The 25,139-nt window shown below is 50.8% G+C and overlaps 1 protein-coding gene across 4 annotated transcripts; it reads left to right on the top strand.

The window, feature by feature from the left end:
* The first annotated feature begins 505 nt into the window (after positions 1-505).
* On the top strand, positions 506-15,553 carry WDR4 (WD repeat domain 4). Of its 4 annotated transcripts, XR_006742303.1 has the most exons (12): positions 506-654; positions 2,396-2,464; positions 4,074-4,217; positions 7,677-7,833; positions 8,441-8,553; positions 9,002-9,062; positions 10,244-10,342; positions 12,129-12,193; positions 12,945-13,128; positions 13,581-13,811; positions 13,935-14,004; positions 14,595-14,667. XR_006742303.1 is itself a non-coding variant. In XM_036445915.2 (11 exons), exons 1-11 carry the CDS (start codon positions 566-568, stop codon positions 14,789-14,791), a joined length of 1,248 nt encoding a protein of 415 aa, XP_036301808.1. In that variant the 5' UTR covers positions 506-565; the 3' UTR covers positions 14,792-15,553. The 4 variants fall into 4 exon arrangements, 3 of the variants coding, with proteins under 3 accessions (XP_036301808.1, XP_045441228.1, XP_045441229.1); XM_036445915.2 differs by lacking the exon at positions 13,581-13,811 and having other exon boundaries at positions 14,595-15,553; XM_045585272.1 differs by lacking the exons at positions 10,244-10,342; positions 13,581-13,811 and having other exon boundaries at positions 14,595-15,553.
* The last annotated feature ends 9,586 nt before the right edge of the window (positions 15,554-25,139 follow it).

Below are 25,139 nucleotides of genomic sequence, written 5' to 3'. Positions count from 1 at the left end.
TTAGCCCCTCCCCTTGCCCACGGGGTGAGTGTGTGAGGGACTGGAGTCTCAGCCCACAAACTAGTTACCGACTGCTGCCTCGGTTGCAAAGTTAGTCCTTACTTTCCCCCAAAGCTACTGAGATCACCTGCGTTCACTGGGACAGAGGCTTGGCTCTCGCTATCGGAGAAAAATGTTCTAAAAGTGACTTAAGATATACACTTACGTATGTGCCGTCTACAAATTAAAAAGAATGTCTCAAAAACTGCATAATACAGTTTTATCTATAGGTTCCCAAAAATTCTAGTTTAGCACTTCTTAGTTGGGAATCCAGGAATCTGTAGTTTAACAACTCCACCGGGTGATTCTCATCATGAGAGAAGTTTGGCAAACACAGGCCTAGAGACAGGAAACCCTGTTTGGAGGATGGAGAGAGAGAGACCTTCTACGCATGCGCGGGGTCGGCGCTGTCACCGGTGACCTGTCACCTCGCTGCGCCTGCGCCTGCGCGCCACGTCACTTTCCGGCGCGGTCGGGGCGGAGGCGCGGGGCGGCGCACGTGGGTGCTGGCGCGGCGGCGGGGCTTATGGCGGGCTCGGCTGGGCTGGCTGTGTGCGGGCAGGCGCTGGTGGTGCGGGGCGGCAGCCGCTTCCTGGCCACCACCACCGCGAGCAGGTGAGGGTCCGGCCTCGGGGCGGGGAGCCGGGCCGCGGGCGCGCGCCGGGGCCTGGAGACCCCGGGGATTTCCCTGCGCCCGGGCTGCGCTCGTGCCGGGGGGCCCCCGCGGGAGTCCCGCCGCTACTCGGGGCCCCCCGCTGCCCCCTCGGCCTGGCTGCGGGCCTGCACCGATTCCTTCCAGCCCTTCTCCCTAGAACCGCCCGGGCGCTCCCCGGGCCACCTGCCCAGGGCCCCGCCCCCTCGATGGCTGGTCTGGTTGCTCTGGGCTGGGTTCTGAGGGGGCCAGGTGGGACCCAGCGATGGGGGTTGGATGGGGCCAAAGCGGGGTCCCGGGGACGCCCACCAGATCGGAGCGTGGGAGGGAGGCAGCCTGGTTGGAGGGGCTGACTCGGGCGCACTCCTCTGGTCTCCCTCGCCCTGCGTGATGCCTCGCTTCCTCTCCCTCCTCTGCATCTAGCGACCCCGCCCTACTCGCTCTTCAGGATCCGAGGGTCTTCAGCGACCACTCCTTACTCGCGGGTGCACTCGGAGCCCGCAGCGCTCACCTCCCTGGTGGCCCTTCACCCAGCTCTGCTTTTGCTTTCCTTAGGGTGCCCCAGCGTGTACACAGCGCTCGGGATTTTTAAATATATATTTTATTGAATTTTTACATTGAGGAAGGGAAAAGGATAGAGAGCTAGAAACATCGATGAGAGAGAAACATCGACCAGCTGCCTCCTGCACACCCCCCACTAGAGATGTGCTGCAACCAAGGTACATGCCCTTGACCGGAATCAAATCTGGGACCTTTCAGTCCGCAGACCATCGCACTATCCACTGAGCCAAACCGGGTTCGGCAGCACTTGGGATTTTTAAATCAGGAAATGTTTGTTGCTCCCTTATTCTTGACTCGGGAGCCTCAGGGATGTTAGTAGTGGTCCGTCTCCACCCCTGTTTCTTTTCTCAGGGTTTTGATTCTCATGCTTGAAGTGGACAACGCGCCTAACAAATGCACTATCCTTGCTCACTGTTCAGTGTCCTGGTTTCAGAACTCCCAACTCAGTGTTACATTTACACACCAACCTGTCACGTATCCCAGATTACTTTGTTTTCGAGGCTCCCAGCGTCTCACACGTGCCACAGGGAGACATCCACAGTTTCTGACTTGGAGGACTACTCTTTCCTCTGCTCCAGTGCTCTCTGTGAAGAGTTTAAAGGGCAGTCACTTTAAAAGCTATACGCTTGTACAAGATGCCTTCTGTGTTCCAGAAGGGGTGAGGGGGAGGTGAGGAGCGGCAAGATATATAGCAGAGAACTTAGGGTGTCATGGGGAACATGGGTGGCTCCTATATTGGTCAGTGCTTGGCAGCCAGAGGTGCTTTTTTGGGTAGGTGATACAGAAATAGCAGTTTTAAATCTGGGTACAAAAAACCCACTGAAAACAATATCAGAACACACTTCTTCCAACATAACCATTTTACATGGATGTGCTAGTGCTGAATACTTCTTTGACTTTTGTTCTCACTTGTTTTACTAAGCGGATTTTTGTGCAGGACCGTGGCAGCTGTGTATGGCGAACCCGAATAGAGATGAGGCGGATAAAGCTCCATAACTGTTGCCTGAGGTAGCGAACCCAGACAGTTGTGGCTGAGACCCTTAACTTAATGAATAGGCCAATATTTGTCTGTTCCAGGGAAATAAAAGAAATGAACATTTTAATTAACAAAGTACTTAAAAAAATCTTTTTATTTTTTTTCAGTGATGAAGACGACAGCCTCTTCACATATGATTGCAGTACTGCGGAAAAGAAGTCACAGGAAAATAAAGGGTGAGAGAGTGGGGAAGCCTCCTCGGGACTCGATTCATGGTTTGAGTGGTGGGACCTGACAGTCTAAGAAGGAGATGGTTGTCTCCTCACTGAGCTCTTCCTTTCTCTTTCCCTTGCTGCGTAGAAAACTGGGTATCTCAGGAAAGAAATGTGGAATTTTCGAATTAGGCATTAAGAATATTAGGACTTTTCTAAGTACTTAAAAAAAATATTTTATTGATTTTTTTACAGAGAGGAAGAGAGAGGCATAGAGAGAAACATCGATGATAGAATCATTGATCAACTGCCTCTTACACACCCCCTCCTGGGGATGTACCCACAACCAAGGTACATGCCTTTGACTGGAATCGAACCTGGGACCTTTCAGTCCGCAGGCTGACACTATCCACTGAGCCAAACCGGTTTCGGCTCTAAGTACTTTTAACTAGTTTTTGTCAATAATGATCTTATTGGCACTTTGAAATAAGGCGATCAGTTTTAAGTGCATTGGGGGCAGTTGCATGAAATTAACTTAGCTAATTGAAAGGTAAGAAAAGCAGAGTGTGATGGTTTTATTTATATTTATTTTTTAAAATATATTTTTATTGATTTCAGAGAGGAAGGAAGAGCGATAGAAACATCCATGATCAGAGAGAACCATGGATTGGTTGCCTCCTGCAGGCCTCCTACTGGGGATGGAGCCCACAACCCGGTCATGTGCCCTTGACCAGAATCGAACCTGGGACCTTTCAGTTCGCAGGCCCACTCTCTATCCACTGAGCCAAACTGTCTAGGGCAAGTGTGATGATTTTATATGGTGACTTTCTTTACTAGAATTGGTCATGTGGCTTAGCTTTTTTTTTTTTTTTTTTTTTTTAATATATTTTATTATTTTGTACAGAGAGGAAGGGAAAGAGATAGAGAGCTAGAAACATCGATGAGAGAGAGAATCATCGACCAGTTGCCTCTTGCACACCCCTTACTGGGGATATGCCCGCAACCAAGGTACATGCCCTTGACTGGAATCGAACCCGGGACCTTTCAGTCCCCAAGCCGACGCTCTATCCATTGAGCCAGACCGGTCTCGTCTGTGGCTTAGCTTTTTAAAAATTATTATTTAATCCCTGCCTCTGGTCTTTTTTTTAAAAAAAATATTTTTTATTTCAGAGAGGAAGGGAGAGGGAGCGAGAAATAGAAATATCAATGATAAGAGAGAGTCATTGATTGGCTGCGTCCTGCACACCCCCTACTGGGGAAGGAGCCTTCAACCTGGGCATGTGCCCTGACCGGAAATTGAACTGGGATCTCTTGGATCATAGGTTGATACTCAATCACTGTGCCACACTGGCTGGGCTCCTGCCTCCAGTCCATGAGGGAGTGGACCATTTGGGTCCTTCCAACTCAGCTCTTTTTATTTTGGTGTGCACACTGAAATTGTCCTGTTCAGTTAGCTCTTACTCCTTAAACATTAGACTGTGTGAACCTCCCACGCCCCCTAACAGGTCTGTAGTCTGGCTGCATGAACCTCAGGCGTTTTCTACCTCTGTTCACAGTAAAGAGGAACAGGGCTGGCCTAGAGGGATGCAGCCTTCTTTCTCAGCTGAGGCCTCACGTTCTCCTTCTTTTTCAGGGAGGACGGACAGCCCGTGGAGAAGGGGAGTGACACGATCCTGGCGTCCACCTTCTCCAAGTCTGGCAGCTATTTTGCTTTAACTGATGACAGTAAGCGTCTGATTCTTTTCCGTACAAAACCATGGCAATGTCTGAGTGTCAGGTATGAAATGCTAACGTTGAATAATTACCCTGTTGAACACACAACTTACACTTGCTTGCCAATAACAGTAGCGACTGTGACGATTCTAATACGCAACTAACACGTAGCTGTATGCCCAGGGCCTGTGACAGGGGTGGGGACATGGTTCTCGCTCTTAGCTCCTGGCCAGGAGCCTGGAAGCTGATCCCAGTCAGTTTGGGAGGGCAGAGTCAGCCCTGTCCCCTCATTCTGTCTTCCCCGAGGCTGCGGGGTTTAAGTGTCCCTTGATAATCAGGGAAAACACATGCCGGTTGTAATGTTTGAATTACTAAATGACCAAGATTAAGGAATTTCCCTTTGTGTCCCCATAGGGGACAGCTATGCTTTTAAAATTTTTATTTCATCTCATTTCCTAAGAGAAGAATAAAAAGCCAAATTCCAGGTAACATCACAAGCAAGGAATACCCTCTCTGCCCTGTGTTCCATTCAGGTTAAAAATAAAGCCTGGTAACAGTATTCCATTTTTATCTCATATGTGTTTTCATATATCAGGCAATAGATGACCGTAATAGATGACTTAACAGTTTTAAAAGACAAATTAAACAGAAGGATATAGGATGTACAGTGAATTGTAAATCTCCACCTCGCTCCAGTTCTCCCCACAGGCTGTTAGAATTTCCCCGTAGAAGAGTAACATAAAAGTTTGCTGCCATGTATGCAGGTTATAATTGATACTGAATCGCTTTTTGTAGCTGACCGCTATGAATTCACATCATCCTTAACTTGAAAGACCTGTTAGGCAGCATCTCCTTGCCCAAATAGCCTGGACATTAGCCAGTGTTCAGATTCTAGAAGATATGTGCTTTCAGGATTTGGGGTAAATACTACAAGGGGCCTTTGGGTCTGACTGAGCTTCTCAAACAGATCCTTGGACTTGGCCTTGGTTGTGAAGTGCTCCCTCAGCCTGTGGGAAGGAGAGGGATGTGAGGATGAGAAGCAAGTCAGAGAGAAGCAAGCCAGAGAGAGCAGTCACAGAGGATGGTAGCTGTCTTCCTCTGCTTGGGCCTCCGTGACAAACACCACAGCGTGAAAAACCCAGAGTGCTTCCTTACAGTCTGGTGTGGGGATTCTGAGATCAAATTGTCGGCAGGGTTTGCCCGGAGGCCTTTCTCCTTGGCTTGTAGATGGCTGTCCTCTTACCGCCTCCTCAGCACCGGCCCTCTGTGCCTGTGCCTATGCCTGTGTCCCTGGTGTCTCCTGGTGTTCCCGAACATAATAAATCTCACTTATCTGTAGGAGAAGTCCCAAAAATGAATCGTCTGGTCAAAAGATAGGTGCACTTGTAATCTAGGTAGAGAGTCCCAGATTCCTTCCCAAGGGCTCTGTCTCCGCCTCCCAGGTGTAAGGTGCTTTCCCACCCTGGCCAGCACAGGGGGTGTGGAACCTGTGACTAGACAGTCTGATAGAAGGAAGCTGGTGTCCTGTTTACGAAAGTGTGAGTGAGGGGAGCATATTTTATTCTTAAAAAAAAATATATATATATATATATATATATCTATATATCTATATATCTATATATATATATATATATATAGATATATATAATTTTTTTTCTTTTTTTTTTTTTTTTTTTTTTACTGAGAGGAAGAGATAGGGATAGAGAGTTAGAAGCATTGATGAGAGAAACACCAATCAGCTGCTTCCTGCACACCTCCTATTGGGGATGTGCCCGCAAACAAGGTACATACCCTTGACGGGATTCAAACCTGGGACCCTTCAGTCCGCAGGCTTTGGCTCTAACCACTGAGCCACACCGGTCAGGGCTATTCTTCAGAACCAGTGTCTTGTGCTCTGGCTTCTCAGAGTGAGCTTTGCTTCCCCCCTGGGCTGCTCCCTTCTCATTTGGTTATGTATCAGGGGACTCGGTTCTCATTCGAGGTAGAGGAGCCCACACACCGGTACTTTCACATGGCCTTTCGGTAGCTCGGCTGGAGAGAGCCGCTCAGGGCTGTGGAGGCGGGTGAGCCTGTTCCCGGCGCTTGTGGTGCCGGCATACTTTCCAAAGCCCGGGCCATGTCTGCTGCAGGCCTGTGGTCTCTGTGCGGCAGGACCTGGTCAGGGCAGCGTCGGCGTGGATGGGGTCCGGGAGGCGAGGACAGCTGCTTTGGGTCCCGCTGTGGGAATTGACAGCTCTCCCGCGGGCACGTCCTACTGCAGCTGCTTTAAACTTCACCTTGGAGTTCCGAGGAAAAGCTGAGAAGGAAGTTAAGGGTAGCAATGACATTTTTCAAGGTAAAGTTTAGAGTGACTAAGGGCAGGGAACCTGTGAACTGGGCAAGTCAGAAGGACTTCAGAACTGAGGCCAGAAAAACAAGGTTTTTGGAATAAAAAATGAGGACATGATGTTTTCTATTTTGGTATTTTATGTTTCTGTTGTATTCATGAGAAGTCTTACACACGAAACCACACCATTTTGTAAAACACCTGTCATCAAATGATAAAAGCCCCTGGAAAAGGCAGAGCCTCTGGACTTCAGCTCTGGGTTTGTTCTACCCACAGGGTCTGAAGATGGAGGAGTGGCTGCTGGGATGTGTGCTGTGGGGGAGCTTTTGAACCCAGGCACTCCATGAAGGGAGGGGAGGGTGCTGAGGCGCTGTGTAGCAGACCCTGTGTAGGAGACCCTGTGTAGGCGGAAGATTGCTGTGGCCTCTGCCTTCCCCAGGGTACTTTCCCCTGGGCAAGCCCAGAGGCCTCCTAACTGTCCTGTCCTATGACGTGCCCTTCCTCTCCCTTCTGCTACCCGACTCCCCTGGACCCAAACCCCTAAACCTACTCTGTAAGGCCCAGCTGCATCCTGGAATCATGGCCAGGCCCAATTTAGCCTGAGCAGCCGAAAGCCGCCATCTGGTGCGAGACAAAGGGACATGATGCGGAGTCTGGCAGGAGCTGGTGGGAGGGGTACTGTGTGGGGGGTGGGGTGAAGGTGGGGCTGGATTCTCGGGTGGCTGAGCTCCTTGGATCCCAGCCCAGCACTCTGGAGGACTGTTCTAGCTGCTCCAGAGCGTGCGGCTGGGATGTCACAGCTGCCTAGGTGGCTTATTAGAATGGGCACAGCCATTGTTGAATCACAGGGCTGGGCGAATTTTGAGGGATCTTACCCGGAGCCTGATTGTCTCTCTTGTCATTGCTTTTGCCATGTGTATTGTGCTCCCACCTGCGGTCCTCAGGCCTGCTGGCTCCTCTGGCAGCGAGGCCTGGGCGGTGCCCTCCGGTCTTTCTGTCCGTGTCCCTGTGCTCCTCAGAAGCACAGGGGCCTGTGTGGATGGTGTGTCAGGGTCGTAATTCCTTTAGGCTTAGTTTCCATTTCAGGCTGACACCAGTTCCACATGCTGGGCGCACGGCCTGCAGGGCTGTTGCAGGCTCTTGCATTGACCGGTGTCAGTCTGTCAGCCAGCCTGGGGCATCTCTCTGGCCTCCTAGGACCGTGGTGAGGAGGTGCACGGCCCTGACCTTCACGGCCTCTGAGGAGAAGCTTTTGGTGGCAGACAAGTCTGGGGACGTTTACTCCTTTTCAGTGCTGGAGCCGAATGAATGCGGAAAACTTGAACTTGGGCACCTGTCAATGCTGCTGGATGTGGTATGTGGTGGTCAAAGTGCTTATTAACTCTGCTGTGGTCGGGCTCAGAAGGAGGTGGGGCGGGGGTAGGGGCGGGGGTATGCGCTGGGCGTCTGGGTGGGTGCGGGTCCTCCAGTGGCAGGGACAGCCTCTGCAGATACATGAGCAGGAGGATTGGGATCCAGGGACATGAGGCTGACAGCAGGGCGAGTGAGGAAGGCGCTGGGTGGTTCCGGATGTGAGGTCAGCCCAGGTCAGGGTGATGCGGTGGAGGGGTGCAGTCACGAGGTCAGAGTTCATCCTTCAGGCTTCGCGGGCATCTCTATGGTGTCCTCCCAACTTCTGAGCCAGGAGCTGTAGCCATGGGCGGGTTCCCACGAGGACACGCAGGTATAATGGGGGAGTCAGGACTTGGCGACAGTGAAATAGGAGTGAGAAGAGATGACTCCGGTGCTGAAGACAGGAAGGCCTGGGAGACAGGAAGCCATGGGTGGCAGTCAGGAACTGTGTTGAGATGGTTCTTCATGGATATGGAATGGGGGCTGGAGATAAGAGGTCAGGGGGGGGTGGAGGGGAGTGGCGCTGGCTGTCCCGTGACTGGATCTGTCCTTTCTCACCCCTCGCACAGGCCGTGAGTCCTGACGACCGCTACATCCTCACCGCCGACCGGGACGAGAAGATCCGGGTGAGCTGGGCCTTGGCACCGCACAACATCGAGTCCTTCTGCCTGGGGCACACCGAGTGAGTCTCCTCTGCCTGGGCTGGTGTCTGGGGCGGGGTGATTCCTCAGGCTGAGGGACAGCTGGTCTGAGCCTGGCCCCTGGGCGGATTGCTGCTCCTCCATCCCCTACGGTCTTCCGTGTCCCCCCTTCCACTCCCCCTCCCACCCCCGGCATGGAAGGTGGCTGGTGCTGTGTGCGGGCAGCTGAGGAGCACGGGGCTGTCCAGCAGGGTGGCTGGGCCTCATTGGGTCTGGGGGCCCGTGGTGGAGGCTGTTGTGTTGTTGGGTTCCTGAGAAGACACGCCAGCGAGCTCCCAGCCTCCGCATCACTGTCCACACGGCCACGTTACATGTTAATCATCAGTTTTGTTGGCGGTCAGGGGTTTGGGAGCTCAGGCTTGTCTCGGAGGTGACGGGTCGTGCGGCGGTCACAGCAGCGGTGGCTCACTCTGCTTCTCTGTGCTGCAGGTTCGTGAGCCGCATCTTCGTGGTGCCCGACCACCCTGAGCTGCTGCTGTCCTCATCCGGGGTGAGTGCCGCTCTGTCACGGGCCCTCTGGGTTCCCCTGTGGTGACGGAGCAGGAGCCGTGCTCGCAGCCATGAGCTTGTCCTTTGTTCCCAGTCGTGGCTTGGAAGTCAGTGTTCCTTTTTCACTGGTGGCCGGCCACTAGGTGGCGCTTGTTTTCTGCATTTTAGAGCTGGCTGGGCCTTGCTCCTGCTGTGGCTGTGAACCTGGCTGTGTGTACATAGATCTGTGTGTGTAGAGCTAGAGGGTCTTGTGCAGGGAGTCCGTTCTAAGGGCTATAGTTACATCTGTAATAACACTGTGATCTCACTTCAAACAGTTGGTAGAGGAAGAGGAACCCTTTCTGAGTCTTACAGGGACCTGGATTTGGTCACCATTGCTGCTGGCACATGCTTAGTATCCCATGTATTTCTCCTCGTGCAAATGCCTGATCATTGATGTGCCCATGTGTATGCTCATATGTGTGCATATATGTCCCCAATATAGCCTGGCATGTGACATCATGAAGCCATGTGTCCTTTGCTCATTTTGCTGTGTGTGGCTACCCATTTTTCTTTCTATAAAAATACTTTTTTTTCTTAAAAATATTTTTTAAAATGTATTTTTATTGATTTTAGAGAGGAAGGAAGAAGGAGAGAGAAAGAGAGAGAGAGAGAGAGAGAGAGAGAGAGAGAGAAACATTAGTGATGAGAGGATCATTAATTGGCTGCCTCTTGCACACCCCCTGCTAGGGATTGAGCCTACAACTCAGGCTTGTGCCCTGACCAGGAATTGAACCATGTGCTATGATGGTTCATAGGTCAATGTTCAGCCAGAGTTACACTGGCCAGGCCCATTTTTCTGAATGACTTGCATGACTCTTTAGAGCACATGTGTCAAACACAAGGCCCGCGGGCCAAATCCGTCCCGCCAGGCCTTGCACTGTGGCCCGCACCGCGCTGTCATCACTGCACTCCGCTGTGTTTCCATTACAATGACAGTTTATAACTGTTCAGTAAACCATTCGGCCTGCGATTTAGGCTGGATTTTAGATTTTGGCCCCTTCTCTGATTGAGTTCGACACCCCTACTTTAGAGCAAAGAGCCGTTCATTATCCCATTTACCATCCCCACGACCTGGGGAAGCCTGGGTGCTTGGGAGGGTGCCATGCCCTGAGAGGTCTGCTGACCTGTCCTTGTGTGCAGGACTGCACCCTGAGGCTCTGGGACTACAGACGTGGCCAAGAGCTGCACTGCTGTCACCTGACCAGCCTGCAGGAGCCAGCGGGGCCCTGGAGCGACAAGGTAACCGCATTTGTCTGGGTTTGGGGGCTGCAGGGCGCCTCTCCAGGCACTCGGATATAGAGAAGAAAAAACGTTCTATGTTGGAAACATTTCTCTGCTGTTAGTGCAGCTGGAACTTTTCCAGCTTGGGCGAAATCATGTATTTCAAATTCTAGGCAGCTAGTCAAGTAAGTGGGCAATAATTTATATTCTTACCGTGTTTGCATTTGAACAACTAATTATAGAAAGGCCTCTAATCCACTTGGAAATGGAAAAAACAGTGGGGCCAGAGCAGAGAGCCTGCCTGTGGTTTTATCAGTGGGCGGCCGGCTGGTACCCACCCAGCATTCTGTTGTCCGTCATGGATTAACCTCATGACCCCCCCAGTTCAGGTTGCCTGGGTATTTGGTTGCCACGGAGATTTCCAGGGAAAAGTGTGGGCTGCCTTTCAGAATGCCGAGGATTCTGTGCTCGTGGACACCCAGCTCTGATGCTCCTGAGCTGGTTCTGTGCAGCCAGGGTCCAGGCTGGTCACATGTGGAGGGCCCTGCCAGCTTCCCAGAGGCCCGGTGGGGAGGGAGGGAAGGACTGTCACGTCTACTCAGGCCGACAGAGCTGGGTACCCTCTGCCTGTCCCCAGGGCACCATGCCCTTTCCCCTGCAGCCCCATGTGGAATCTGCTCTCCCGCATGTCTGATAAGACCTGGGTGTGAAGTGCAGGGCTTGTCGGCTTGGCTTCTCATTTCCGTTGTCTGCTCTGAGACACTATGGCAGCTGCCCTCACAGGCCCTCAAAGGGGGCAGGCTGGGCCTGACCCAGGCCAAGGTCCCTCGGCCCCCTAGGTGAGCACCAGCTGTTCTGTGGCCCTACGGCACCTCCTGCTGGCTCTCTGCAGTCATGGAAGCTGCAGCAAACAGGCCTGACTTTTTCCTGCTGACTCCTCATCTGTGTGCCTCACTGACCCTGGTGCTCCAGCAGCGAGGTTGATGTGAGCTCTTTCTAAAGGGAACACCGGCCGGCTGGTGCGCCGGCCTGCAGGACCGGGGGCAGCCCTGCCTCAGCGCCTGGCTGCTCGGGCCTTTGGATGCAGGCCCTTTCCTTTCCATTTCTGACTGGTGCCCAGTGTCTCATTCTTGCTGGACTTGTGGGCACCTGTAGGGCGATTGTGTCTGTTCTGAACAGTCCCCTTCTTTTCCACTTGTGTTCTCTGTTCCCTTCGTTCTTGCTTTTTGACCGATTCCGTTGGCTTTGGAGACATTCTGCTGTCCGGAGGGAGGGCCAGACCATGGAGAGGCTTTTGCCACGTGCCCAGCATGTGGGCGTTACTGTGAAACAGGAAATCAGCCCTTTTCTTTTTTTTTAAATTTTAATTTATTTATTATTTATTTATTTTTTAAAATATATTTTATTGATTTTTTTTTTTGCCCCCCTCCCTGTTTTTTCTTTTTTAAAAATACTTTTATCTATTTCAGAGAGGAAAGGAGAGAGAGACATCAATGATGAGAGGGAATCACTCATCGGCTGCCTCCTGTACACCCCATACTGGACATCAAAGCCTGCCACCCCAGGCATATGCCCTGACTGGGAATCAAACCGTGACCTCCTGGTTCACAGGTCGATGCTCAATCACTGAGCCACACAGGCCGGGCAAGGCCTTGCCTTTCTTTTCCCCCCTGTAGTTTGCAGAAAGTTGTGACACTGTTTTCTCTCTCATCCGGGAGCTCAGTCTTGCAGCACGTGCTCAGTGGGAGCAGTACAGGCCAGCGTTGGTCCATGACATGCAGTTAAGCTGCTGCTTTCCTTGCAGAGGTTTGCCGCATCCAGGATCGCTTACTGGAGCCGGGACAGCTGGGTGGCGCTGCTGTGTGATCGGTAAGCTCACTGCTCTGGTCCCCTCCAGCCGTAAGGGAGGGAATGCATGGATTGTTCCATTGGCCCCATTCTGTCTCCTAAATCGGAGGTTTTGGTTGGTGTATTGGGACCACAGCTCCCTGTGGGGGCGGGGTGTGTGTCTCCCTTTCTGAGGTTGCTGTGTTTGTGGGTGAGGGTTCCAGAGGCAGGCAGTCTTTGACAAGCTGTTTAAACCCACGGCTTAATGGACGTAAGGCCTCGGACGGGCCACAATCTCTCTAAGGGTGGATTGTGGCAGAGGCTGCCTCAGTCAGTCCCGCTGGGAGCGGTCTCAATAGACCCGCCTGAAGGCCATTGGCTGGTGAGATGGATTAGGTAGCACATCCCTTAGCTCTTCCTCCTGAGCATCTTCTCTGCTCCTCACTTGTCCTCATAACAAGTCTAGGGAGGGCATCTTAGCTTGTCTTGGAAATAAGGGCGCAGTTTTAGAGACGGTGAGAGTGCCTCCAGGAAGTGTCCTGTCCGCTGCCTGCAGGTGGGCTGTCCTGGCTCTGTATTGGCTGTCTTTGTTGTGTAACAAGTGACCCCAGGACTGGTGACTCGGATGTTCCTTACCTCAGTGGCTCAGGGTCTAGGGGGTGCTTCTAACTCAGGGTCTTGTGCAGTTGCAGCCAGAAAGTGTCTCTGGCTCGGGCAGGCCCGGCTGAGGCTGAGCTGCTGGCGGTGTGGGCTGTGGGAGTTGTAATGATCGCCCTCTCTTTCTCGCGGGAAGTGTCCCTGTGGTCTACATCTTCCAGCTGGAGGCCCCCGGGCGGCAGCTGGTGTACAAGCAGCAGCTGTCTTTCCAGCACAGCGTGTGGGACGTTGCTTTCGAGGAGAGCCGGGGGCTGTGGGTGCTGCAGGACTGCCGGGAAGCCCCCCTCGTGCTCTGCAGGCCTGTGGGCGGCCAGTGGCAGGTGAGTTGTGCGGGGCCCCTCTCCCCTGAGCCTGGGGCGGGGGCAGGGCCAGAGCTCTCACACCTTTCAGCTGACCGAGCCTTGATGCCAGTGGGTGGGTCCTGGGACTTGTGACCTGGGAGAAGCGAGCTGGGTCCTCGGCTATCTTGTCCAGTGTCCTGAGCCTGCGGTGGCCTTTTGGGAGGCTCACCATCCCAAACTGGCATGTTTTCTCTGTTCCTGTCCTGGTCACACTTTTTGTTTTATTTTATTTTGTTAATTTTAACCAGAGAAGCTGATACTTGTGTCATCCTTAAGTTTGCAGCTTAGCATGGCCTTGCGCCTGGGGCCGTGGCCCCACTGGTTAGAGGAGCCGCTGGGTTTGGAGGAAGAGTGTGAATCCCGCCCCTTCTCTGAGTCATCCCCACATCCTTGAAGTGGGGCGTCCTCTCCTCCCTGTCCGTGCCTGGCAGGACTGCCGTGGGGAAGGATGGGAAAAGCGTGCCTTTCCTGTCCTCACAGACGCTCGCTTGGCCAAGTGGCCTCAAGAACCACTGAAGCTTACAGGGGTTTTATCTGGACAGTGGCAGAGAACAGAGTGCCAGGCTTCGTAGATAAAGTCACAGCCAACAAGCCAGTACGTGAGGTGCCAGCAGCCCTCGTGCCATGGCTTTTATCCTGACAAGATGTGGCTGCTGTGTTCGGTGAGCCGGCTTCACCTGGTCTCATGTAGGTTCACAGGGTCTTCCCAGGCCCACAGTCCGGACCGCAGGTCTGCCCATTGTGCCGGCAGCACCTTCTGATGCAGGTTTTCCCTTTGCCTCCAGCCTGTGCCTGAAGACTCCGCGGTGAGGACCGTCTGCACGCAGCTCCGCGGGCACTGGGCCATGCTGGAAGGTGAGGGCCGGCCTGTGTTTCTGGGAAACATCGACAAAGCAGATTTTAGGACACTGATTCAGGAATCTGTGTTTTAACAACTCCACCAGGTGATTCTCATCATGAGAGAAGGTTGGGAAACACTGATATAGGGTGTATGGGGCCTCATGCAGCTGGGCCCGAGCTGAGCTTAATTGTCCTAAGAGGCTCTGCAGATGAACACCTGCTTGCAGTGCAGGCCGGTGGAGCTTGGCGAGGGCATGCGGAAGGTGAGTTCACCCGAGAGAGCTGGGATGTCACTCCTGCGGGCCGATGAAGGTCAGGCCTGTGCATCCTTGACGGGCCTTGTGGCGTTCCCACCAGCTGAGGGGTCTCAGGAATAGCGGGAGTTGGTGTTCTCTTAAAAGTGAGTCAGATCCAGCTGTGCGGTTACCAGTGGGGGCCTCGTGAGAGTCACCTTGGAGAAGGTGCCGGAGTCCACAGAAACTGGGTGGATTCCCTGCTGCAGGAGGGTCTGGCAGGCCCATCAGATCCCGCCGTTAGAGGCGGTGGCCCACGATGTCCTGCGTCACTGTCCCACTGGCATCCACTCTTTTTTCCCCCCCGCACAGGCGCTGCCAGCGTGGACGAGGGCTTTAGCAGCCTGTACAAGGCCACCTTTGACAACGTGACCACTTACCTGAAGAAGAAAGAGGAGAGGTTGCAACAGCAGCTTCGAAAGAAGCGGCATAAGAACCCGCCCCCTGGGCCCAACGGGCAGACCAAGAAGGTGAAGGCCGGGGAGGCGTCCTGGAGTGGCTCATCCTAGCCCTGGTGATGGCTCTGACCTCGAGAAGCAGAGAAACTTTAACTTGCCCCCTCCTTGCCAGCAGCTCCCTGTGAGGGAAAGGGGCACATCACTGCCTACTCCGCTTGGTGGCAGTGAGGTCCATACAGCTCCCAGACTCCTGGGCTGGCCCAGTAACTGAGGGTGTCCCGGGCTCTAGAACATTCTGTCGCTGAGCAGAGGTGTCTTGAGCATCCTCTGGTTGCCCGGAAGCCGGATGGAGAGACCTGCAGGTGAGCAGCTCGGTGCCGGGAAGCACTCCATCTTCATGGTGGGGGACCTGAGAACCGTTCCCTGGCACTGGTTGGTTTTTCTGCTCTTCCCATAATGCACCCTTCCCTCCAGGGAGTCCATACAGTTGGTGTCACAGTGGCGTGAGGGGCATTTGCATTTTCCCATCAGCGGTCTTTCTGGAGGGTGGATGGCACTCTCCGCAGCGCTGTTCCCTACACAGGCCGTCAGCCTGAGCAGCAGGGAGTCTCAGTGCCCCCCCAGCCTGGCATGTGTCCGCCCCATGCAGCGAGGGCTCCTGCTCGGCTGCAGGCGTGCAGGCTTGGCGGGCGCAGCGGAGAACTGGACTGTCTCAGGACACGAGCACATGTAGAATGGGAGATCTGCAGGGAAATGCTTGATGACACGTGCATTGATTGATTTGAACTTTGGGCACACGTCACAGAGAGCAGGGTGTCAGCGGAATTAAATCGCCAATCAATAAAGATGAGCTTTTGCAGCTTCTGAAGTGTTTAGCAGCAGCATGTGGAACTAATTTCAGAATGCACTGAGCAAAGCCGTGTTTGATGAGTGTACTGTTTGTGACTGAGCAGCTCACGCTTTGATTTGAAGAAAGCGTTCTTCGGTGTGGGTTTCATGAGGTCCGTGGAAACAAATCGTTCTGTGTATCAAAGCCGGAGTGCTTCACTTTTCCCTAAGTGCCTTCTTTTTCTTTGATCTGAAAACTACTATTTGTGCTTGCTCAGGATCGCTTCCCTCAGGAGCAGCCCCAAGCGAGGGGTCAGGAGCAGCGGGTGGTGCTCAGGCGGAGGGGGGGTGGGGTGAAATGGGGCCCCCAGGGTAGAGGGGGCTGCCCGGGCCATGGTTCCCCCGCAGGAGGGGCTGCCTGTTAGCACTGCGTTGGGCCCAGGGTGTTCTCATAAAACTGCTTTGAAATTCTTGGTTTTAGGAGAAATTTAGGTTTGGTCTAGTTAATGCCGTGGCTTAAGACTGGTCAGCAAACTGGCCTGCAGACCAAATCCCGTCCGCTCCTGGTTGTACAGCCTCCGAGCTAAGAATGGTTTTCACAGTTTTAAATGTCTGTAAAAGATCAAAAGAAGGAGGGATCGAGGGATCGAGGGATCGAGGGATCGAGGGAGAGAGGGAGAGAGGGAGAGAGGGAGAGAGGGAGAGAGAGAGAGAGAGAGAGAGAGAGAGAGAGAGAGAGGAACATCAGTGATGAGAGAATCATTGATTGGCTGCCTCCTGCATGCTTCCCCTCCCCTCTTACCCCCTGCACTGGGATCAAGCATGTACTCTGACTAGGAATATGAATGGTTCATTGGCCAATACTCAGCCACTGAGCCACACTGACTGGGCAAAGGTTTTAAATCCCTTGGTTTTCTCACACACTCCTAATGGTACTTTTCTCACTTTTTTGATTCTTTTTTGGTTTCTACCTGCTTTACTTTGGGGAGATTCCTTGAGCTTTGTCCCAACTCATTTATTTCTGTATTTTTAATATTAAATTTTTTCAATTGATTGATTTTTAGAGAGAGGAAGAGAGAGAGAAATATGAGCTTGTTGCACGTATTTATGCATTCATTAGTTGATTTTTGTATGTGTCCTGACTGGGATCAAACCCACAGCCTTGGCATACCAGGTCGATCCTCTGACCAACTGAGCTACTCTGCCAGGGCCCACCACATTTATTGATTTTAAAAAATCGGGTTATATTTCTTAATTCTAAGGACTCTAGTTCTTTTTTCATTTTGATTCAAGTGCAGTATACAAGAAGGGCATCTGGGATGCACAAACTGAAATTTCATTGGACACGCATGTAACAGTCTCCACCAGAAACAGGACATTTACCCACAGCTGAGAGGTCCCCAAGTTCCTTCTTACACCCCTCTCCGCCCTCCCCAGTGAAGGTCGGGCGATTTAACAGGTTAGTTTGCTTTGGCTCAGGTGTTTGGGTGAGATTCCTTTATACTGCTGCACGGTTGTACATTGTTCATTCTTGCTGCCTAGTATTCCCACATGCGGAAATACGACCGTGTATCCAGTCTACCTCAGCTGGCATTTGAATTGTTTCCAAACTGGCTGCAGGGAACATTCTGGTCCTTGTCTTTGGAACATATGTAAACATTTCTGTCCGCTGTATGTTTAGGAGTGGGATTGCTGGCCCACAGTTCTGTTTAGCTTGGACGATGCTCCTATCCTTGTTAATTCTAACCCTCCACAGCACGTAACATCTGGTGCGTTCTCATGCTCTACGTTTGAGGTGATGATGTTGAATTTGGCAAAGCCACAAACCTGAGAGCATGGGAATCAGTGAAGCTGCCCACCTGTCTGTCAAACTGAAACTTGACCTTGCTCTGGGCAAGGTCACCTTAAAAACAGCGTGGATGGCCCACTTTGGGGGATGCCAGCCATAGGTCCTGAGAACACTCCAGCAGCCTGTGAGGAGGTCAGCATGGCAAGGAGCTGGGATCTCGTGCCGACAGCCAGCGACGGACCACCCGGACTGAGCCGTCTTGGAAGAGCTGCTTTCTGTACACAGAACACCGTGGGTTCCTCTGAAGCACCATTTCCTCGAACCCTTATGTGCTGACATGTATTCTTTCTAATTTCCCTTCTATTTCTTTGATCTGTGGGTTATTTGGATGTATGGTTTAATTTTCAGACATTTGATTCTTTTATCTTCTCGTTGCTGGTTTCTGGTTTTAATTCCATGGTGGTCTTAGGATATATGTTGATTTCATTCCTTTAAAATTTACTGAGCTTTGTTTTCTGTTCACAAATGGTGGTTATTTTATGTGCCCTTGGAAAGAATGTGTCTGAGTTGTTGGCCGGAGTAGTGTTCTGTAAATGTGGATTAGATTAAGTTGGTGATATCAACATGAAAACTACCATCTTCCTCATTTTGTGCACGTCTGTTATTGAAAACAGCATTTAAATGTCTGTAAGTGTAGTTTTACCTAATTTTCCATTGTCTTCCTGGTTTTGCTTCATGGATTTAAATATTCTGATATTTGGTTTGTACACACTTGGGGATTTGTTATCTTGAGGAATGACCCCATCTTCATGAAACATCCTCTCTTTATTTCCAGTTCTGTTCTTTGCTCTGAAGTACAATATAAATAATGTTAATGTAGCCACTTCAACTTTCTTTCGATGTGTGTTAGCATGGAATTTCCCTTTTCACCCTTTTTTTAACATGTATGCCTTTATACTTAAAGTGGGCTATTTGTAGACCATATGCCCTTAAAAAAATCAAAACACCCCAGCCTGGCCGGTGTGGCTCAGCAGTTGAGCATTGACCCAGAACCACGAGGTCTCCAGTTCAATTCCCGGTCAGGGCACATGCCCGTGTTGCGGGCACCATCCTCAGGAGGGGGTGTGCAGTAAGCAGCTGAGTAATGATGTTCTTCTCATTGATGTTTCTATTTCTCTCCCTCTAAAAATCAACTAAAAACTTTTTAAAAAAGAAATTAGTTAAAAAAAATCCAACCCCAAGTCATTGGATTTCAATGGAAATACATTCTGAACCATATGTAGTTGGAAGCATTCCAGCTTTGCAAAGTGTTTAAAAAGCAGGTGAAATAATTGTGACAACACAGTTCATCTAAGTCAGTACAGCACAAATAGTCTCAACAAATAAAGCCTAGGTGGGGTTATGAATGAGCTACTTTATGCCCTCTTTTTAATGCTCATTTGGCAGGTTTGCCTTATCTGTGCAGCTCCCCTTTGCAGGCTCTGTCCCAAATTCGAATTGCCTCGGCCTCCCAAATCCAGTCGGTCTCCCCTTGTTTGGCTTGTCCTCCTTGGGCTGCGGTCAGCATCCTTTCCAGGCCCAGATCCTCAAGGGTAAGCAGCTGAGTGGGAGGTTGGTTCCTCACCATTGTCTCCCATGGTCCTTGTTGCGATTTGAATTTATGTTTATCTTGTGACAAATGAGTTAGGATGTCTCTTTATTTATTTTTAAAACATTTTTATTGGTTTCAGAGAAGAAGAGAGAGAAACAATGATGAGTGAGAATCACCAGTTGGCTGCCTCCTGCATGCCCCCTACTGGGGATCAAGGCTGCAACCTGGGCATATGCCCTTGACAGGAATCAACCTGGGACCCTTCAGTATTCATGCCTACGCTCTATCCACTGAGCCAAACCAGCTAAGGGTTGGGCATCTGTTCTTTGAATGCTCTTTATAGTCCCTTTTGCACAGTTGCTTTTTTTTTTTTCTTTTTAGAGGACGGCTGATTGAAGGTGATCTTTTTACTCTACACCTGCTGTATGAATTGCAAATTTTTTCCAGTTTGATTTGGCTTTTTCAGTGTTCTCTTAATACAGACTTTTTCATAGTCAAATTTATTCATCCTTTTGTTTGTGCTCTCTGGGTACCAGGAAGGTTTTTCTCCACTCCCTCCACTTTTGAAATGCCCCCCCTTATGAAGGGGAGACAGAGTGTGGGACTGAGGACAGAAACAGGTCCACCTGATATGAGGTGGCGACCAGAGGCTGGTGGGAAGTGAACTTATGGGAAGACTGATTTCCACATCAGAAGCCAGTTAGGGCCTAGCCGGTTTGGCTCAGTGGATAGAGCATCAGCCTGTGGACTAAAGGGTAGGGTTCAATTCTGGTCAAGAGCATGTACCTTGGTTGCAGGCTCCTCCCCAGGCCAGGCCCTGGTTGGGGCACATGCAGGATGCAACCAATCGATGTTTCTCTGTGTCGCCCTCTTCTATTCTCCCTAAAAAAATCACTGGAAAAATATCCTTGGGTGAGGATTAACAACAAAAAAAGCCATGTAGGTCCCCCACCCCCTGTAAAGCTGGCTTTTTACTGGTGAGATGGAATTGAAGGGATGCTGTAGGATTCTCAGTGGTTGAGGCAGAAAATTACAAGCCCTGATTGAGTATTATGTTTTGCTGGTTTCAATTACGTGAAAAAGAAGTGAAAAAAAAACCCCAAAAAATAAAGCTGTTTTCATGGCTCCTCTGGGCTGTGTTTTGCTGGCTTGACTGGGACGGAAGATGGAGAGAAAAGAGCAGAGGACCCGTGGCTAGGACAGTGAGAAAGACAAGATAAGAGTTCCTGTGTGCCTGCAGCTCGGGGCCGACCCTTTGAGGTCTGTCCTTGGAGGTGACTGGCTCACATGACCATCAGCTGAGAGATCAAAGGGATAGTGACATCCGTCCTAAGTCATTGGCTCAGGGGTTGGATGGAAGGTAGTGGAGTGGCTTTTAGGACGTCGCAAAGGCGCTGCTTCACACATTTTGGCCCCAGTGGCTTGTCCTGCAAAGCGAACAAGGAAGATACTGCCCTTGACTTGAGATCATGTGGGTATTTGCCTCAATTCTCCAGCTTTTTTCTTTTTAAATATATTTTTATTGATTTCAGAGAGGAAGGAAGAGGGGGAGAGAGATAGAAACATCAATGTTGAGAGAGAATCATTGATCGGCTGCCTCCTGCATGTGCCACACTGGGTGTTGATCCTGCAACCTAGGCATGTGCCCTAACTGGGAACTGAACTGTGACCTGCTGGGTCATAGATCGATGCTCAACCACTGAGCCACGCAGGCCTAGCATTCTCTAGCTTTCTTACTGTGACTCCCGAAGAGGAGATGGCAGTCTGTTTAATGCCTGACAGGTTAGACTTACCAGATCCAGTCTGGTTTATAGTCCTGCTCGGGCAAGATCCAGTCTGGTTTACAGTCCTGCTCGGGCAAGGTCCTTCTGGGCTGACCTCTGGTGTGAAACATGCTTTGAACTTGAACCAAGGTAAATGTATTCGAAAGGTTCTGGAGGCCACCGCCACAGATGGAGGTAAGCGAGAGATGCTCCCTGACTGGCGCTGGTTGGAAAGCCGCTCACTGCACAGGTGAGGTGGGGACAATGGTGTGTTTATCAGTCCGCCGGTAGGGAGAGCCATGGAGCCCAGGCCACATGCTCATGGGGAAGCTGTCACTTCATGGAGCAGAGTCCCAATGGTGTACAGTGCTCCAGGCGTTGAAAAGTAAGGAAAGCACCCTGTATGAGCACGTCTAAGGGAAAGTGTATACAGTTGTCTGTATATATCAGTCTTTTACACAATTCAATGTCCTTGATAAAAAATACCCAAGAAAACATGGAATGAGGGGTACTTAAAAAAAAAGTCATGGTAAAATACACATCATATAAAATTTACCATTTTACCTTTTTTTGTTTGTTTTGTTAATCTTCACCTGAGGATGATTTTTTCCATTGCTTTTCAATGGGAAGGAAGGGGGGGGGGGAAGAGAGAGAGAGAGAGAGAGAGAGAGAGAGAGAGAGAGAGAGAGAGAACACAATGTGAGAGAGACATTGACTGGCTGCTTCCTGCATGTGCCCTGACCAGGAATGGAATCGGAAGCCCTGTGGTTTGAAGGCTGGCCCTCTAACCATTGAACAACACATGCCAGGACTAGCCTACCAAAAAAAAAAATAAAAAAATCCTGCCCTAGCTGGTTTGACTCAGTAGATAGCGTCGGCCTGCGGACTGAAGGTTCCCAGGTTTGATTCCAGTCAAGGGCACATGCCTGGTTGTGGGCTCGATCCCCAGTGGAGGCTCTGCAGAAGGCAGCCAATCAATGATTCTCTCATCATTGATGCTTCTATCTCTCTCCCTCTCCTTTCCTCTCTGAAATGAATTAAAAAAGTATTTTACAAAATCCTAATTGGAGGATGTCTTTTATTGATTTTCAGAGAGAGAGAGAAACATTGCTCAGTTGCTTCCCATCTGTGCCTAGATCAGGGTATGTGCCTCCTGTCTGTTCCCTGACTAGGGATCAAACCAACAACCCAGACATGTGCCCTGACCAAGAATTGGACCTACAACCTTTTGGTGTACAGGACGACGCTCTAAGCAACCGAGCCACCCAGCCAGGGCCCATTTAGCCATCTTTAAGTGTGAGGTGTAGTGGCATTAAGTACACTCACATTGCTTGCAGCCAATGGATCCATGTTTGACCTGATAAAATCTATATACCTGAGTGCTCAAGTCCACATTGTACTTGGTGAAGAGCCTAAGGCCCTCCCACCAAGGTCAGGAACAAGGCACCCATGCCCCTGCCTCGGCTGCTCCCCAGCATGCAGCCTGTGTGAGCCCATTGGCCACTGGGAGGAACCAACTGAGCATGACCGTGGCCAGCAGGCATCCCTGTGGGCATGCCTTGTTCATTTCATGGGTGTGGCATTTAAATTTTTAAAAAATTTTTATTTGGCTTCCGCCATGCTGCCGGCGTGAGTGGGACAGCCCATGCTAGCATGGAGAAGGCTCTTTTGTTTATTGCATTGGACTCGGCTCCCTGGTGGTCCTTGGGGATCATGAATTCGTCTGGAATCCCCAGCCAGGACCATGAGGGACCCCAATTCTGAGAGCCTGACTGGCCTCGGTAGGTGTGTGTTTGTCTGTGTTTTTGTGTGAGCGCTCTGCGGGGACTGCCCCTCCATCGGGGTTCTCACCTGGGTGTTTGCCGGCTGCTGTGTCAGCCAAGGTTTGAGCCTGGATTCGAATCTGTAATAAATTCTAGCATGCGTAATAAAAAAAAAAAAATTATTTGCAGTTGACCAGATGTGTGTTTAATAAATGGAAGGCAAGACCTCCCACCAACGAAAAGATTATAACTCCCTTGCGAGACTCACTTTCCCGCGATACTGGCTTCACTGCGGTGTCTGGAACCGACGCCACAGCATCACCGACGTGTGCCTGCGTAAGAAGCCAGGGGTCCTCGGAGAAGTAGTTGATTCCAGAAGCGGGGCAGGAACAATACAAGCGGAGGCTGGGCATTTTGTGGAACCGGAAAAGAAGGATGTGCTTCAAAAGGATGGGGTTGTTGAGAGAACGCAGGAACCAACCTGAAGGAGCTCCTGGTGGCCCAAGATGGAACAGTTTGAGCAAGAAAATAAATGAGGGCAGGCCTGGATAATAAGCTATAGCATGACGAATATCCATGAACCCATCCTGATGCAAACAAGTCATTGGAGAGTAAACAAAGAAATGGAGAAGGCACAGCTTGTCCTTACAGAAGAATCCCAATTAGCAACGTAGAAGGAAGGACTGAAATACAAAATCACCGCGAGGCTAACACCGCAGAAATGGTTGCTGCCCGCCAAACCCTGTTGGGGAACAACAGGGTATCTGCCCAGTTTCCGAGTGTCTCCTCTGAGGTGTTTATTCATTACAAATGGGAAACCAGGCCTTTGTGATGGGAAAACCCGGCAGACACCCCCTCAGCCTAGTGATCAAGGTCGGCCTCGCCAGTAATCCAGCATGCTGACACCACATGCCCCCCACCCCCCTCGCTGTCACCCTGGGAGCTTCTGGCAGCATTCAGAACCACGGGACAGATCAGACAGGCACAGACCAGAGGGACATGTGGAAGCCATGCATGATTTACCCCATAACCACCCTCCCCTCGCCATGCTGTGTCCCCTCATCTCCTCCGTCTTAATCTTACCTGTGCTGCCCACCGTCAGAGGTCAAATTCAAGTTCATTTCACATTTAAGTTCATCTTCATTTTTTCTCTCTTGCTTGATCTGTGCCTTGTTCCTCTGTTTGTGGCTTTCCCACTTTAGCCATTTCCTGCTGGAAGACAAAAATAGAATCTTAAAAGCGTGCAGAGAGAAAGGCTAAGTGACACGTGGCAATTACGGACGGCCAGCTGACATTTCAGCGGCAATGTGGGCGGCGGGAAGGCGGCAGGAAGATCCAAGTGCTGAGGAAAAGGCTAACTGCCAACTAGGATGGGCAAACCTGGCTGAAACCTCTTTCCTGAGGTACGAAATAGAGACATTCTCAAAGACGAGAAAACAAAGGGAGTTTACCACGAGAGGAACTTCACCGTCCGAGGAAGGAAGCAGAGATGCAGAAGGAGAGGTGGAGAAAGACAGGGGGAACCTGGGTGAATAGACACAAGCACCGACTATAGAAAATAACACAACGGTAACAGCTTAATGCGGCCATTTAGACACCAAGGTGGACCCCAAAACTCTGGGCAACAGAAACACACAAATGAAAGGATCCAAAGATATTTGCCTTTGGCAAGAGGGCAGATTTTGTAACTTCTCTTTGTTACTATTTTTTTTTAAATTTAATCTTTATTGTTCAGATTAATATAATTGTTTCTTTTTTTAACCCCCCATAGCTCTCCTTTGTTACTCTTAAGCCGTGGTGGGTAAACTGTGGCTCTTGAGCCACATGCGGCTCTTTGGCCCCTTGAGTTTTTAGCAAAGGCCAGCTTAGGAGTACCCTAATTAAGTTAATAACAATGTACCTACCTATATAGTTGAAGTTTAAAAAATTTGGCTCTCAAGAGAAATTCCAATCATTGTACTGTTGATATTTGGCTCTGTTGACTAATGAGTTTGTATACAGTTGAGTGTGAATGGCACCAGTAAATAGGGTAAGTGTACAACTCTCAAATAGTAGAAAGAAAAATGAGATAGAAAAGCTAAATCCAGGAAAATGGGGAACAATACAGGTAGGGGCCTCGGAAAAGCCTGTGGCTGGTGCTGTGGGAGCCGTCCCTGCCACCTCCCTCCCCGCCCCCACTTCTGTATCCCCTCCTCCCGGTCCCCTTCTCCCTCAGTCAGCAGTTTCTCAAGGGCTGTGAAGAAATGAAATGGTGGCCCTTCCCGGGGGACACAGGGTTTGGCTGGCTCCCTCGGGGATCGGGGACGTTCCTGTTAGTGGCCATTAGACATGATCAGAGACTAATTCCCATTAAATTGTCAATAATGTGTTAACTCACCTTTTTTATTTATTTATTTATTTTATCATTACAAAGCTTCCAACCCAACCATTTCCCATTCTTCTAGAGATCCTTGCTTCTGCCTGTACAGCCAGACAGGCCCAGGCCGGCTTCCCTCCCTCCCTGGCTGTCATTTCCCTCTCCCGGAGGATCGGAGGCGGTTTTGGCATGTTCTTGTCTGCTGGCGTGTTCTTGTCTGCTGGAAGTCACCTCGGGCTGTGGCGTCCCGTCTCCCGGTTTGCATTTTGATAACGGACACTTCACTCCTGGAAGGAGATGGGTTTCTGATGGAGGGATTTTCCTGGGAGACTTGGTGGCAGGAGGGCCCTGCGTGCGTGTGTATGGCGG

Source organism: Pipistrellus kuhlii, unplaced genomic scaffold (assembly GCF_014108245.1).
Source record: "Pipistrellus kuhlii isolate mPipKuh1 unplaced genomic scaffold, mPipKuh1.p scaffold_m20_p_2, whole genome shotgun sequence".
Lineage (NCBI taxonomy): Eukaryota > Metazoa > Chordata > Mammalia > Chiroptera > Vespertilionidae > Pipistrellus > Pipistrellus kuhlii.
This window is presented reverse-complemented; position numbering and strand designations above follow the sequence as displayed.

What these genes read in the sequence shown, in the direction of transcription:
- WDR4 (XM_036445915.2), top strand. Translation starts at nt 566, where the DNA reads ATGGCGGGCTCGGCTGGGCTGGCTGTGTGCGGGCAGGCGCTGGTGGTG. An exon ending in TTCTGCCTGGGGCACACCGA is followed by an intron (nt 8,554 to 9,001) that starts GTGAGTCTCCTC and finishes TCTGTGCTGCAG; the next exon opens with GTTCGTGAGCCGCATCTTCG. An exon ending in GTGGCGCTGCTGTGTGATCG is followed by an intron (nt 12,194 to 12,944) that starts GTAAGCTCACTG and finishes TCTCGCGGGAAG; the next exon opens with TGTCCCTGTGGTCTACATCT.